This window comes from Berghia stephanieae, chromosome 3, assembly GCF_034508935.2.
Source record: "Berghia stephanieae isolate SIO BIC M18660-M18661 chromosome 3, UCSD_Bste_1.3, whole genome shotgun sequence".
Taxonomy (NCBI): domain Eukaryota; kingdom Metazoa; phylum Mollusca; class Gastropoda; order Nudibranchia; family Aeolidiidae; genus Berghia; species Berghia stephanieae.
In genome coordinates, this window is record NC_088362.1 from 101,353,298 (window position 1) to 101,368,358 (window position 15,061).

The 15,061-nt window shown below is 39.7% G+C and overlaps 1 protein-coding gene across 1 annotated transcript in view; it reads right to left on the reverse strand.

Moving 5' to 3' along the window:
- Positions 1-13,154: 13,154 nt before the first annotated feature.
- LOC144969404 (NACHT and WD repeat domain-containing protein 2-like) overlaps positions 13,155-15,061 on the reverse strand; it is a 12,362-nt gene continuing 10,455 nt past the window's right edge. The window contains exon 5 of the mRNA XM_078908515.1: positions 13,155-13,187. Within this exon, the coding sequence (XP_078764641.1) occupies positions 13,155-13,187 (33 nt within the window). The remainder of the gene's footprint in view (positions 13,188-15,061) is intronic.

Below are 15,061 nucleotides of genomic sequence, written 5' to 3' on the forward strand. Positions count from 1 at the left end.
TTGTTGTTGTTGACAAAGTGACGATAACAATGATGCTGGTGATGAGTGATAAGATGTTTGGAAAATGATGATGATGATGATGATGTGAGATGTGATGATGATGATGATGATGTGATGATGATGATGATGATGATGATGATGATGATGTGCTTGTGGTGGCAGCGTTTCCAAGGACTCCAGATTGTGCCATCCAATCAGGACTAGCACCGGATGTCATACCACAAGACAACCAAAGCGTACGTACCCGGATTGTGTGGTTAGAAGTGGTCGCAAAACGGCAATCCAGATGGCCCTGGTGCTTCACAGGAGGATGCCTTCATTCGTCCATTCAACCTGAAATATTGGATTCAGTTAAATGGAATTCGATCACAAACTTGAACACTTACTATCATATTGATGGAAATGAATTAAAGAAGAATGCAAGATAAAGTTTAATACATTATAAAAAAATCAATAAATAAATTCACTTCATTCATCCTCCAGGGGGGAAATTTATTTTTTTAGCGTCTATTCCAAGGGAAGACTAGAATAACCCCAGGCGTCACCCCCCGCATTACAGCGCCTCAAGTGAGGGTTGGGTAGGTGACTTGCTCAAGACCAATCATCGCGGCAACGAGTCAAACTCGGTACTTTTCGAAGCAAATACCATTACTGCTGGGGCCCCCCCCCCCCCCCCCCCCCCCCCCCCCCCCCCCCCCACCCCCCCCCCCCCCCCCCCCCCCCCCCCCCCCCCCCCCCCCCCCCCCCCCCCCCCCCCCCCCCCCCCCCCCCCCCCACTATCAAAATTATTTCAAGGAGAACCAGATGGCAGACAGTGGCTTTAAAGTTGAAATGAACAGAAATATGAATGTTGGTTGTTTGCTTTTAATAAAAGACAGTCCTTTTAACTCTATATAAGAAATTAAATTGATCTAGGACTCTTATTTCTGGTTATCAATTTATTCTCAGCGTTTCTATAGTCTATCTGAGATTTTACCATTTTTGACGGCAAATCAACTGATTAGGTTTATGCTATTGCATAGGTGGAATACAGGATTCAATTAGCTAAATTTAAAAGTTTTCAATAAACTTTTTTTACAGAAAGTTGCCCATCTTTTTCCCCTATATCTATTATCTGTCGTGTTTGATAATATTATATCCATCTAGTGCCCAAAAAAACGGAAAAAATTCAATTTAGAACAAATATGATTTTTCGATTAGATTCTGTATTTTCTCCCGTCAGAGTTGGAATTCTATCTTTTTTGGTTTCGTTTACCTTGAAGCAAAATGAAATCAACTTGATAAGAGCAAAATATAAAAGTAATATTCATTTCTTAATGACGCGAATACAAAAAGCTGAGTGCTTTTTCGTTGTGGTATGTTAGATGATCGGTGATAAGGGGGAAATTTAAAAAATAAAAAAAGATACATAAATTGATCGATAGATCGATAGATAGACAGCACAGATAAACATGTGATAGACAGACATATCAGTTATATAGATAGACAGAAAGATATAAAGATTGGTAGTTGGTTAGATTAGATATATAATATATAGATAGATAGATAGATTAGATAGATAGATAGATGATTGATAGAGAAGATTAGATAGATAGATAGATAGATAGATAGATAGTAGTTTGATTGGTAGATAGATAGATAGTAGTGAAATAGTAAATTAGATGATCGATGGAAGGATGGATGGATGGATTGATTGTGGATGGATAGATAGTGATGTAGTTAGATAGGACAGGTATGTATGTAATTTGGTAGTAGTAAATAGAGGTTTATGATTTTACCTTTGGAGCAGGCCGTATTGAATACTTGGTACAGATTTCTCTCATCCGTGTCTCCATATTCGTCAGGCCAAATGGGGAATCCGTGTGCTACTCATTTATTCCAGGGATATTAAGTCGCCTCTAACGGTCTTGCTGGTGAGAACTATTAAATTAAGAGTGAAAAATTATGGCTATTATTGGTTCAATAAAAACATAAAATCAACACTGAGAGAACATCTTTAATATTCTTCAAAATGCCACACTATAACAGCAGAACACAGATATGAGGAATATTCCGTTATCATTACACATACACCTTAAAAATTATCAAAGCAGCGGAGCGCAAACCAATATGCAACTCGAAAGGGTCAGTTCTTATATCCTACGGTCATCAAAGGGAGGTGGAAGCCCCACCAGTGATCAAATTCAACGAACCGTTAAAAATCTATTATTAATCCCAAATGTTCGTTGTGTGACAGGCGGAAGAATTATAAAATTTTGTAAACATCTACAAGCGATGGCCACATTGTCTTTTTGTAATAAGGATTGAAATTGAACTCTGGGAATTTGTGACCATAGTTGTCACGGTTGCCATTAGGGCATCTGTGACCATTTATGTCAGATGACCCTTCTTCTTTATCCGTTTAATGTTCTTTTTTCCAGGAAAACGCATAATGCAGTATATTTTTCTTCCATTTACTCTGGGTCTTTGCACGAGGTGGCATCCTATTCATTCCCCTCTTTTTCCCACCACCTGTGCCTGTTGATATGGATACTCCATTATCTCTCTCGCTCTCTCTCATCTCTCTCTCTCTCTACGTCTCTCTCTCCTCTCGCTCTCTCTCTCGTTTCTCTTTATTTCCTTCCGGAGACCTTCCTAACCTAGTCAAAGAATTTTCAGTTCAAATCAATTGGATATTACAGGAGAGGATAAAATATCCGTTTTTGAAATGTGAGAACCATAGCTCAATATCCTCAACAAGACATTTGTTTTCTTTTTCAAGGTTGAACATCAAGCAAATGAAATTCAATGACAAACTTAGGTTCATCCCAGGGCCATTTAACTCCGTTTTCCTGACTGTCGATAACTTCATGAAATCACCGAATTTTTTTCAAGTAATTGCAACTTCCTAATTCCTACCAAACAGAAATTACTGTCAAGGTTATCAGGAAGGAGTTTTCCTCAAAGTATTGCCTAATTGCTTTTTTAAATCAAATGACTTTTTCTAAATGGTTTTATTTATCAAATATATTGTTATTATAAGATTATCACATTGAAATGTTTTAAATACAAGGACTGAGTTAGATATGATATTACACAAACACCCTAGAATCTTGTGACCCCTACATAAAGCTGTGCCTGTGACTTGCCACACCCAATTGAGTGTGACCCTAAATGAGCAGTGGCTGTGACTTGGCCAACCATTGACTGTGACCCTAAATGTGCAGAGCCTGTGACGTGCACACCCACTGACTCTGTGACCCTTTAATGTCTGTACCTATACTTGCCACCCACTGAATGTGACCTTAAATGATCGAGAGCCTATGACTTGCCACCCACTCGGATGTGACCCTAAATGACTGTGCCTATGACTTGTCCACCCACTGACTGTTGACCCTATTTGATCAGTGCCTATGACTTGCCACCACTGACTGTGGACCCTTATTGATCAGTGCCTAGACTTGACCACCCACTGACTGTGACCCTAAATGTTAGTTGCCCATGACTTGCACCCATTGACCTGTGACCCGAAATGTGCAGTGACTGTGGTCTTGCCACCCACTGACTGTGACCTAAATGAGCAGTGACATGTGACTGCCACCCCTCTGAACTGTGACCTTAATTGATCAGTGGCCCATGCCCTATGCCACCATTGACTGTGACCCTAAATTGTTGCAGCGACTGTGGACTTGCCACCACTGACGGTGGCCCTTAACTGAGCAGTGACCTGTGATAGTCGCCACCCATGACTGTGACCCTAAATGATCAGTGCCATGACTTGCCACACCACTACTGTGACCCTATAGGAGCAGTGACTGTGTGTACCCACCCTCTGACGGTGACCCTAAATGAGCTGTTCCTGTGACGTTGCTACCCACTGTGACCCTTAATGAGCAGTAACTGTGTTTGCCCACCCATGATACTCGGACTACACTAGTCAATTACGTACTGCTACATCGTCCAAGTTGTACGTTTTTTGGTTTTTGGGAGATCTACGATGTTTCTAAAGAAAGTACGGCATAGGTGGTCGTTTGTTCCCTTTTGACTGCAGGTCCACCTGGACTTCGCATGTTCCGTCACTGGAGATGGAATTGGTGGAAGAGGGTAAGGGAAATAAGCGATGTAATACTGTATTCAATGTGTCTATGGGTTAATTTCTGGTGGAGTTTTGATTTCATGAAGGAAATGTGTATTGAGATTATGATATATTGATGTTTTTAAATGTTTAATTTATTATACTTTAATTTGATTTTTTATACGTCAACGGTAATGATTGATGAGGATGATGATGATTGATGAGTGAGATTATGATGTTTGTGATTATGAGTGGATAGTATGCAAAATAAAAAATAGAAACGTAGTAGTTTGTAGTTGTAGTAGTAGTAGTAGTAGTAGTAGATAGTAGTAGTAGGTGTAGTAGTAGTAGTAGTTAGTAGTGTAGTAGTAGTAGTAGTAGTAGTTGTCAGTAGTAGTGGTTAGGTGTAGTAGTAATAGTAGTTGTGTTGTAGTGTAGTAGTAGTAGTAGTAGTTGTTGTGTAGTAGTAGTTAGTAGTGGTTTGGAGTAGTTGTAGTTGCAGTAGTAGTATTAGTAGTTGTAGTAGTAGTAGTAGTAGTAGTAGTAGTAGTAGTTGTAGTAGTAGTAGTGGTAGTAGTAGTAAGTGTATTAGTAGTTATAGTAGGTAGTTGTAGTTGTTAGTCTGTAGTAGTAGTAGTAGTTAGTAGTAGTTAGTAGTAGTAGTAGTAGTAGTAGTAGTAGTTGTTTGTAGTAGTAGTAGTAGTTAGAGTAGTAGTAGTAAGAGTTAGTTGTAGTAGTAAAATAGTCCAGTACCCGCCGCCCCCCAGTAGTGGAGTAGTTTGTAGTAGTAGTAGTAGTAGTAGTAGTAGTAGTAGTAGGTGTGAGTTGTTCATAATTGAAATGGTGATAGAGATGTTGAGATACTCTTGGTTTTTGTTATTTTGTATTTCATTTATTATTGTTTCTTGTATTTCCATTTTTTATGTTTCTAAGTATATTTTCCGTATTTTAAGTTCATATCATATAGAGGGATCTAAGCCATGACAATATATATAAACACGAATAACTTTCAACCGCATGTGACATTTGCTTAACATGATCATTCGTACCGATCTATATAAATATCTGCCTGTCCTCCTCTGAGATCGTAGCCGTGGGCCTTGCTACTGGTCCCAGCCGGATGGAGACCTCGTAGATCAGACTCACCTGCGACCTTTTCGCTGTGTTAAGTCTGGAATGAAATTCATTAAATTTGACTGGTTTGTGTGATTAAATTATTCCTCTTCGGTTTACCGATTTATTTTGGAAATTTGATATTCGTTATTATTATAATGTGTTTTAAAGGCAAATGATTATGGGCAGGTCTCATTAATTTGATTACAGAGTCTAGATGACGATCGAAACACTATAAGTTTATTAGCTGAACTTTAGGTGGGATAGCTGCATTTTTATGCCGCCGACTAAGGAACAGAAAAACTTTAGCCCGTCAATACCTCGGTTAGAAACGCCGTGTACATTTTATATTAATGAATGACGAAAGAAATTGTTTGTGTTCTGTTGCCTCTTATTAACTGAGCTTAACGCTTCTCTGGACTTCTTAAAGATCTTTGGACATGTCGTCCGCATTTATGGCACGTAGCATTTACATGGGAGTCCGTCCTGGCTGAGTCGGGGACGTTGGTTTACCAATATTATTATAGAATCAAATACATGGGCCAAATATCTATAGATGCAAAATTCCAGGATTTCTGAGTGAAGATACTGGTTGGCGGTCACCAACCTACAAGAGTCTTATCAAACTTTCTGACGGACAAGTATTCTTCTTTTGTTCGTGTTGTTTGTTTAGCGGTATCGGTTTCGACAGAACAAGGTGTTAGTTCGGTGGGGAAGATTTCTTATGAACGCGAGGCGGTTTTTCTTTGCTATGATTTGTTGATACGCATAGAGTGCAGTGAAGTCAAATCAGTCGCTATTGCAATGGGACTCTACATAGGTAGATAATGGAGTTTGCGAGTCTCGGCCAGTGAGGTCTGCCAAGATTGTCAAAAGATAAAACACACACCAAAATGTACATCCAAACTACCGCTTGCATTTGTTGACTTTCTAGCAGTCTCTGGAGTGTGCGGGGTCCACATTCTGATCAATACGTAACAACAATTCTAGGTAAAGGTGACCGTCATGGGCTGTGGTCTCGAGTTCTCTCGCAAGCTGCAAAAACGTCAGGCGTGGTAATCGGCTGCTGGGAACTGGAATGATTCCGTAACGTTGACCCGACAAAGGGCTCTGAAAATTATAGAAATAACAATCAAAGGTACCCTAAAGCCTGCTATCGTAACAGCTTACTAATATAATTTTCATACCTGTATTATTCTATATATTATAATCTTCGATTGAACCCCCACTTTCAGCACACTAAGATTACAAATAATTATTTGAGTATTAGTGAAGGCTGACAGAGTCGACCTTACCTTAGTTCCCCCCCCCCCCTGTGTCTTTGACACACTGTGCCGTCTGATTCGCACATTTCCTCTCTGTCCTGTGCATGCCATGTATGCCATGCACGTCCCATGTTAGCTCCTCGGTTTTTAAGTCGCTTTCGACAGTTACTTGCCACATGTCCTTGTTCGGAGCTTTTAAGAAAATCCGCGACATTAACCGAAATCTCTTTACTTCTATTGAATTTGCCTGCGGTGTCCGTGTATCAAAAGGTAATGATCCACAAACATGTTACATGTTTGTGTTGAGAATATGTGACTATTAAGCTTTTAAGTGCCTGGCCACAAACCTTCGTCCACGGCGTTTGGGTGTGTGTTGAACCCGTAGACCTCAAGAAGTCGTGGAGTGCCGGCGATCTATATGATCATAGAGTTTAAAACCCACTTTTTTGGCATAGTGGATTAGCTTAGATCAGTAGAGGAACGTTCTCTTTGGCCAGGTGTGGTTCTGATCGTACCTGTTAGGGCTGTGGCGTTCGAGCCGCGAAATTTTTATTCTTTCTTATTAGTATGGCACTTTCTACTCTTTCATTTTCTTGTTGTTATCTACATTAGAGCCTTGCTCCACTCACTATTCCGAATCCTAATTATTTTAGTAAACATGATGTATCGGCAGATTTAATGAGCTACTTGGACGTAAAAGATGGAGGAGACGTGGACTATTAATCATTTATTGACATTAATATATTTAGACTAGAAAATAGGGCGTTCATCATTTTTAAAACCATAAGATTATTACCCTTGGTTTTTTTTCCACTTCACAATGAGTTTGGAAACAGATTTTGTAACTTCCACATTCTTTTAAAAACTGTATAAAATTTTCTACGCAAAAGTTTGGTCCAATGGTTAGAATCTCGACAGTTGTTCGAGTTCAGCTTACACATGGCCGTTACCCGAGATGGTCATTTGGCCCGCGCTACGGGGATTTCCCCATCGCTTATCGCAGCTGTCCAAATGTTCAAAATATGCTATAATGTATTTTTTAAAACTTTAGACAACATGTTTTTACAAATGGTAATCTTCCCTTAATTGTTGTCAATTAACTCAGTGTAGAATCTAAATTGCATTATTCATTAAACATACCCAGTCATCACTTTCAATTGATGTCATAGCTACATGACTGCAAATAAAAGTTAACCAACAAGAGAAAGTCAAGGGTTTTTTGACATGAACCGTAAACATTCTTGGGTGTGAAAATATTCAGTATTCAACTGATTTCCTAAGCAAGAATTTTGTTCCAAAAAGAATTTACTCCGAATATTTCGATAAGTTAAGATTTTCCGGCATATTTTTTAAAACCATATCAAGCTTTGTAGGAACGTCCTTGAAGTCTTGGATTTGTAAAACGTTTGACAGTAAATTCCTTCATACATTATTGAGATATTAGAGTAATTACTTTTCGGCCAAAAATAATAAAAAGGAGTGTTTTATCATCGCACGGCTGTTTGGTCTGAAGCAATGGATAATGAAGTGATATTTTGATTAAGAAAGATTATCAACGTCTAAGTTTATACTTTTCAAATTTTATCTCTCCTGATCTAAGCGAGATCGCGGGTAATAGTAAACTATAAGTACTAGTAAATGTAAATATTAAGGATTGATAGCATAAATACTTATTTGTCCTAAGCCGCTTATGCTTAAGGTGTTTGGATTTTATTCTTACTTTATCATCAGAGGGGCTGTTGGTTGCAACAACTCGCAATCAAAGGGATAGTTTGCTTCACGTGATTGGGTAGCTGGGTCTATATGATCTATAGGAAAGTATTTCGCGATAGATTACGGTCTTATCAAAGGATAGGCAGGCAATTTCTATTGTCAGGTTAACGTATGGAACCGAATGATAGAAAACCGTGAGGGCCTTATCGTTGTGAATGATACTCTTATTCTTTCATTCTTCTTTCTTTTCCCCCTTGAGATCAGTTCCATCGAGAGGTTGTTGTCTTTGACATTGGACTTGACCTGCCCTGGTTGGATGTAACGTTATTGTTAGGATTGTGATTAAAATAAATTCAATTAATTTTAAAACATTTACTTCTAACTGACGGGTATATAATCATACGCCCACGGTTCGTAGCCAGTCAGGTGGTTTGGTGTGTGGGTGAGGGATATCATGTGATTGCAGTTAGCAATGGTCGATGCATATTAGGTTTTGGCGGTGGAATGGTGTTGGTGTCCTGTTTGGCTGATTTGGAATGGGTGTATACATTCCTGACTAGGTTGGAAGAAAAAAACCGGGTATGTTTAATAGGGAGTGGTATGTTTGCGGTGTACTTGGGGGTCCTTCTGCACTTAACGGGTCGGTACATTATAGGTTTTTGAATTCAGTACAGCCGGAAATAAAAACAGGACTTCCCCGCCATGTATAGTTATATTAACCATGTTGCTGTTCCGTGTGGGCAGTGGCTATTTGGCCACATAAGACTATGTGGTGATCACTGCGCTTGAGGGACCCTATATGAATGGAGCTCACATTATTGGACTCGCGCTTTTGTCAAGATTGTGGGGGAATGGCCTTGGTCTGGTCTCGGCACTGGAATGTGTGTTACCGGGGGTGTCAGACTGCGCAGGTTTGCTTGAGGTATCTGGGGGTATGTGGGCAGGTCCAGGTTGAGTTTATTTTGAGAAATTATTATAGCGTGCTGGTTAGTTGAGGTGTTCCATTTCGGGAAGTGAATATTTCATCCCCCACTAGTCTAGGATGTAGTCTTCATATTGTAGTCCACAACTTGTAGTATGTTGAATCCTATAGTTTTTATGCAGTTTAAGTTAATTTGTTAAATTCTCTTGTCACAAGTTGCACAATTTAAAAGAAAATCAATCAAATCCAAATCCGCAAAAAAAGCCAGCGCGTTTTTTTTTTTTCGGTTTAATTCCATTCGGCCCGCCGGGGTGGGGGGCGGGGGGGGGGGGGGGGAATGAGAAAGAGGCAGGACCTTAGTCCAATTAACTCACCTGGTTTAATTGTGGAGCTATTAAGGACTTGCCGACCTTTGACTTTATCTTGGGGAGTATCAGCCATGGGCCGCAACCCGTGTGTTTATGAGACTCCACTGCCTTGGTCCTTCTCTTTGTGATGACCATGTAGAGATATTTCACCTTCGGCCTGTCGACAGACTCTCGTCATTTCTGGGGGTATGGGAGTTCTCCACGTCCTCCCCATGTGGCGGTGTATCGTAGGAGTATTATGGAATCATTGAGTAAATTGGATGATACGTTCGAACTCCGGTGGCTCACCCCTTATCAACTCTCAACAATAATCTCTATGCGTGAGGCTGAGGTCCTAAAAGCGGACCACTTGGACTTCATTAGAGATATCGGGTATGAAGCCAATAGAGGTACATAAGAGGAACGGTAAGAAGAAGTAAGAAGATGATGAAAGGAAGGAAGAAAGGAAGGAAGAAGAAGAAGAAGGAAGATAGAAGTAGTTGAAGAAGATAGTAAAATGATCGATATGCTAAAACACATTGGTGATTTTGTCAAGGAGTTTAAAACATCTTCGTGAGCATTTATATATAGCGCAATATCACTTTACGGTGCTCCAACTCAAAAGCGCTGTATAAAGGGGTTTCCTAACCAAATCAGCCGCACTTAACGGTAAGGCGATACATGACGCCTTTGAGGCGATATCACATTGTTTTTTCGAACAGAGTCAACCGCTGCTATCGGGCCTGCTCCATGGGTAACTCATTATCATCTGATTACGGAGAAGAGAATGTGAATAAAGAGCCTTTTCCAAAGGGATCAACTATTGCGCTGGGAACTCGAAACCTGTCGACCTTCCGATCCGAAAGAGAGAGTAAACCACTGGACCCACTAGACTCACAAAGTATGGGGAAGGTTATAAATCTTGATCGGTTTTTACATTGGCAAAATGCATGTTTTCACAATTGGCCCACGATAGACTTTTACTTCTTTACTCAATCCATTAAAATGACCACCTCTCGGTTCAAATGGCCCACTCTCAGCAAGAAATCTCCACAGAAGACTTCCGGTTTTTCTTAAAACTTGGAACATTCGGCGACGTCGTCGATATTTTAAGTAAAAACTTTTCTGGGACCGATAAAACGAAAACGAGACAAATTGGGGATCAGGGCGTGGTGTGAAGAAGATAAACAATCGGATTAGGTGTGTAATAACAAACAGACCCATAAAAAGCAGAAAGTAAAGTAGATTACAAGTGACAGACATTCTCTAAACTTCAGTCTGGAATCGTTTTCACACTACATTTTATTAGGATTCCTAATTTTGCATATTGTAGCACAGTGCGTGGTTAATTCTAAATTGCTAATGAATGAGGCTATTCAAATAGGTGTCCCTTCGCCTCAAAAACCGGTTTTAAGTCGGGTGGGATAGGTAAGATGTTGAACATTGAATTTATAGCAAGATATATCAGACCGACCATAGAGGTTACTGAGGTTTGTATGTTTTATTGAGGTACTGGGATAACATATATTAGGGTTCTAATGCCAACAATTTATATTTTGACCAGTTTTTGACATTTAATTCGGCTTTTTAAGCTTCTGGCTCGTTCGACCATAATACCGTTTTGAGACGATGGGTCACATAATATGATAGGATTTAGACTGCTTAAATTATAAAAATTATTGTTTTTGTTTTATTTTGCATATTGTTAAAAGCGACTCTGAGCCACTTTGTGGAATCTGGGGCTATTATAAATTATTTACTTTCATATTCATTCTATTTATTCTTTTCAGGTTTGGACTATTAGAGGAAATACAAGTCCTTCTATAGTTCAGGTTGTTAATCTTTTCTATTCCCAAATTGATTTGAGAATGTTTGGCCGGCCACTTTGTGGTTTTCCTAATCGGAGTTCATTCTCTGATTGTATGAAAATTATAATGTTTTGCCCGGAGGGCGTCACCATTATGAATGTGTTGAAAAACGACTCGTGAATGTTTCCTGTACCTCTCGATAGATTATCTCCTTATGTAAATGACGTCTTTATACCTGCTATAATCAATCTTATATAGTGGGGTTCATTTAGCTCTTTACCGTCAAGAGATACGTTAACAGCACGTGACATGGCTTCAATTAAACTCGATTAGCGTTCGGACGTTACTGCCACCCTGGTGTGGAAAAACGGACAAATTTGCCCAGGTATAACTTGTTTTAAATAATTATATTTTTTTTAGAATTCCAAATTGTTCTGGTTGGCGCCTGATGTAAAATGGTGAGGTTTTATATAATAAAATATGTGCTATAAGATTAAACATTTTGGGCAATTGTTTGTTTTTGTTGTTATTGTTGTTGTGTTGCTTTTTATTGTTTTTACTTGGGGGGGGGGGGGGGGTCAGGTGGTTGTTGGATTTGTTTTGGGTTTGTTGTTTTTTTCGGGGGGGGGCGGATCTTTTTGTCGTTTGGGGTTATAGTTATAAGTTTTATTTTTTTCGGGGGGTCCATTAAAGTCTTGTACTGTTTCATTTCATCTTTATCAGATCATACCAGTTGAGCCTATATTTTATTCAGGTACGTGGTGAAGACTTAAATGCTTGACGTTGGTGCATGTTGCGTGTAAGCAATGAGCGCAATGTGGTGTCATGCCTACCTATTAACTATTCAATTATTTTTTTTTTAGTTCTTTCGTGAGTTTTGGAGCATTTAGTGGCGTGATGGATTCAATAACAGCTCTTTATTTCGTGGGTAAGAATCCGCATTGGTATGGGGAGCGGACTAAACATTATTTTATTTATTTTTAAAAACTTATAAATTATATAACTTTAAAAAAAAGGGGGACCTGCGTTTGCTCAGTGAGCAGTCTTGCTTCATACCGAAAGGTACCGAGTTCATTCACCCGCCGCTGCGTTGGGGGCCTTGTTCAATAGTCAACTCCCCCTCGCTCCTCTTTGCGGCGCTGCTCTGCGGCTACGACTGGGTTATTCAGTCTTCCCGTGTAATAGTACCTACACATTTTTCCCCTTAGGGGAATGAAAATTAAAAGAGGAATTTTGTATTTTTATTTATTTGATTTTTTATTTATTATTGATGTATCTGATGTGTGTAAAAAAAATATTATATCTGATAGTGAGAAAAATTCATAGGAACAAGGATGGCGATTATGGGCGGCCGGCAACTTTGGCATTTTTTTTCTTATTCCCATTCCATCTATCTGGAAAATAGTGCCGTTTTAGACTACGCTTTAGCAACTTCGTCGGTAGTGTTTTCATTCATCCTGTTTTGTGGATAGAGGGGGGAAGGGTTCCGGACGTCCGTTTATCTGTTTTCCTATATTAAATTGGAAAGGCTTACATCAATTTCACTATAGTTATTTATTTGAAATTTGGGTGATCCAGTCTGTCTCAAGAAGGTTGGAAAAAAGAAAAAATAATGTCTTACTCGGGGGAAAATGATCTCATGGCTCTATTCACGGAGTTGGAATGCAGAATAAAAATTTAGCCTATCTATTGGACGGTCACAATACTTACGGAATAATAATCAACGGAAAAGAAAGTTTGCCCCTAAAATTCTCTTGTTATTCTTTTCGGCCAATACCAAAATATGACTTTGCTTAGCCTCACCAAATTTAGAATACCTGTTTTTGTTTTAATTGGATTTTTTAAAAATTCAATTTTGTATATCTGTACTGGGTTTGCCAAAGCTGGGCTAAGAACTTGGGCTGAGGCTATTTGACCGCCGCTGATTTCGTTTCATGCAATCACATCAGCATTCTTCGCCTTGGACTAAAATGGGTTTTTAGGAATGGGGACGGACCAATGACAGCAAAACGATGCCCTCCCAGCCCTCCCAACAGAAAAAGCTACAGGCAGGCACCAGACCTCTAACGAGGGAAAAGACTGGGTGGCGTTGAATCAGTGCTAGTAGTGCAAAGGTGGGGAAACTCCGCCACCAACCTCTTTAATTGGAAAATCTCCCCGGGCAGTGAAATTGCCCATGCGGTACCCCAGACAGACCTGGACCACATCTGTCCGGATTGGCTCGCTGGGACCTCATTGCCACCAATGCTGACATGAGGGAATGCAACCCAGGACTGCCCGGCGGGATGGCTGACTCACTGGCGCGAACGATATGATGATGTTGATGATTGGGGTGATGTAATTTAAAGTTCAATGACCAATGGTCATAAATGCATGGGCTTTTTTTATAAGATGCAAATAATCTATTAATAGTTTTTTAATAAATCGTCTTTGAAATCAGGAAAAAAAAAACTTGATGGACACAGTAAAATAGAACTTACACGACAAATGAAGACAAGGGAGTACTTCAATGTCCTTGGCCATCCGAAGATAATTAAATGGAATTATGACCAGACCCCATTAATTCTCAAAGCTAAATGCTTTTGTGTTTCTTGTTGTTGTTACACTCGCCCGTCGGACCGGTTAGTCCCTGGTTTCGAGTCTTGTGTGGAGGTGCAATGTTGAGTTTTGGAAAAAAAAAAAAAAAGGCTTTTTACTCGCATTCTCTCAACCAAAATTAGTAGTGGTCCGGTAACAGTTTGTCTCTGTCTGATACATTAACGTGACTTTTAAATGAAAAGTCTTCCGAGACGTTAAGGCGTCTTAGGTTTAGGACCTTGTTGGCAATCCGTGGGTCTCACTTTATACCTTTCAATGTCTGTTCTGACCAATATAAAACAGAGATGTTTGCTATTGGCAATGAAAAGTATTAGCCGGACTTGAACCCGAAACCTCCGAGTGAACATACATTGCCTTATCACGCGGTTCATCTCATTCCCAATGTCATGGAACGCAATTACAGATATGACGTAAGGACGGTAATGTGTATTGTAGGCAAGCAGAGAGAACATACCGGGGGGGGGGGGGTGGGGGATTCAGGTATCGGGTCTCTGGTTCGATCCTCATGCCGAAAGCAGGCTAATTTTATAGGATGGTTTGTTTGTTTTTCCTGTATTGTTCTTTCTGCTTATGTTTTGTCACTGTTTTCATAACACCAAACTCTATCTTTACCAGTGTTTGATCCTTGTTTTGTTACGTTATGACAGGGAAAAAATTAATTCACCAATTGAACTGTCAGGGAATATGTCGCACCAAATTATGAAATCTATAATGGATGGTTTTTCCTTCTATATATTATTTAGTTATGTTTATATTCGGCGCGACAGTGCCGTGAGTGGGTAAGGCACGAGCCCCGCTTGGGCACTTTGGTTTGTTTCATTGAGCAATATTTTTTTTAACCCCCAATTTGCTCACTTGGGACAAACATGGGTTGATTACTGTTGACATCTGACTTCTTGTTTGATGAGTTATCTATATTCCTCTCGTGGATTTGCCGAGGCGACGGATGTCTTTTGATGTTTTGTGGCGCAAAAGGCATATTTTTTTTTTATCCAATTATTTAAGGGAATGCGTAGTGTCAACGATTTCATCCCTTAGTGTGTCCAATAAGGTGAATATATTATACGGACAACTGAGGTCGTAAACATTTCTTGAGGCTTGACGGTTGCTCCTCGTGGACGGAAAAATCACAAATGAAACATCTCACACCAACGTAGCCATTGTTAACATTTGATAGTATGCGCTTGGCTAAGTAGCTCCAGAACATTGCCATCCGGAAAGTATTACGGACTAGCACACAA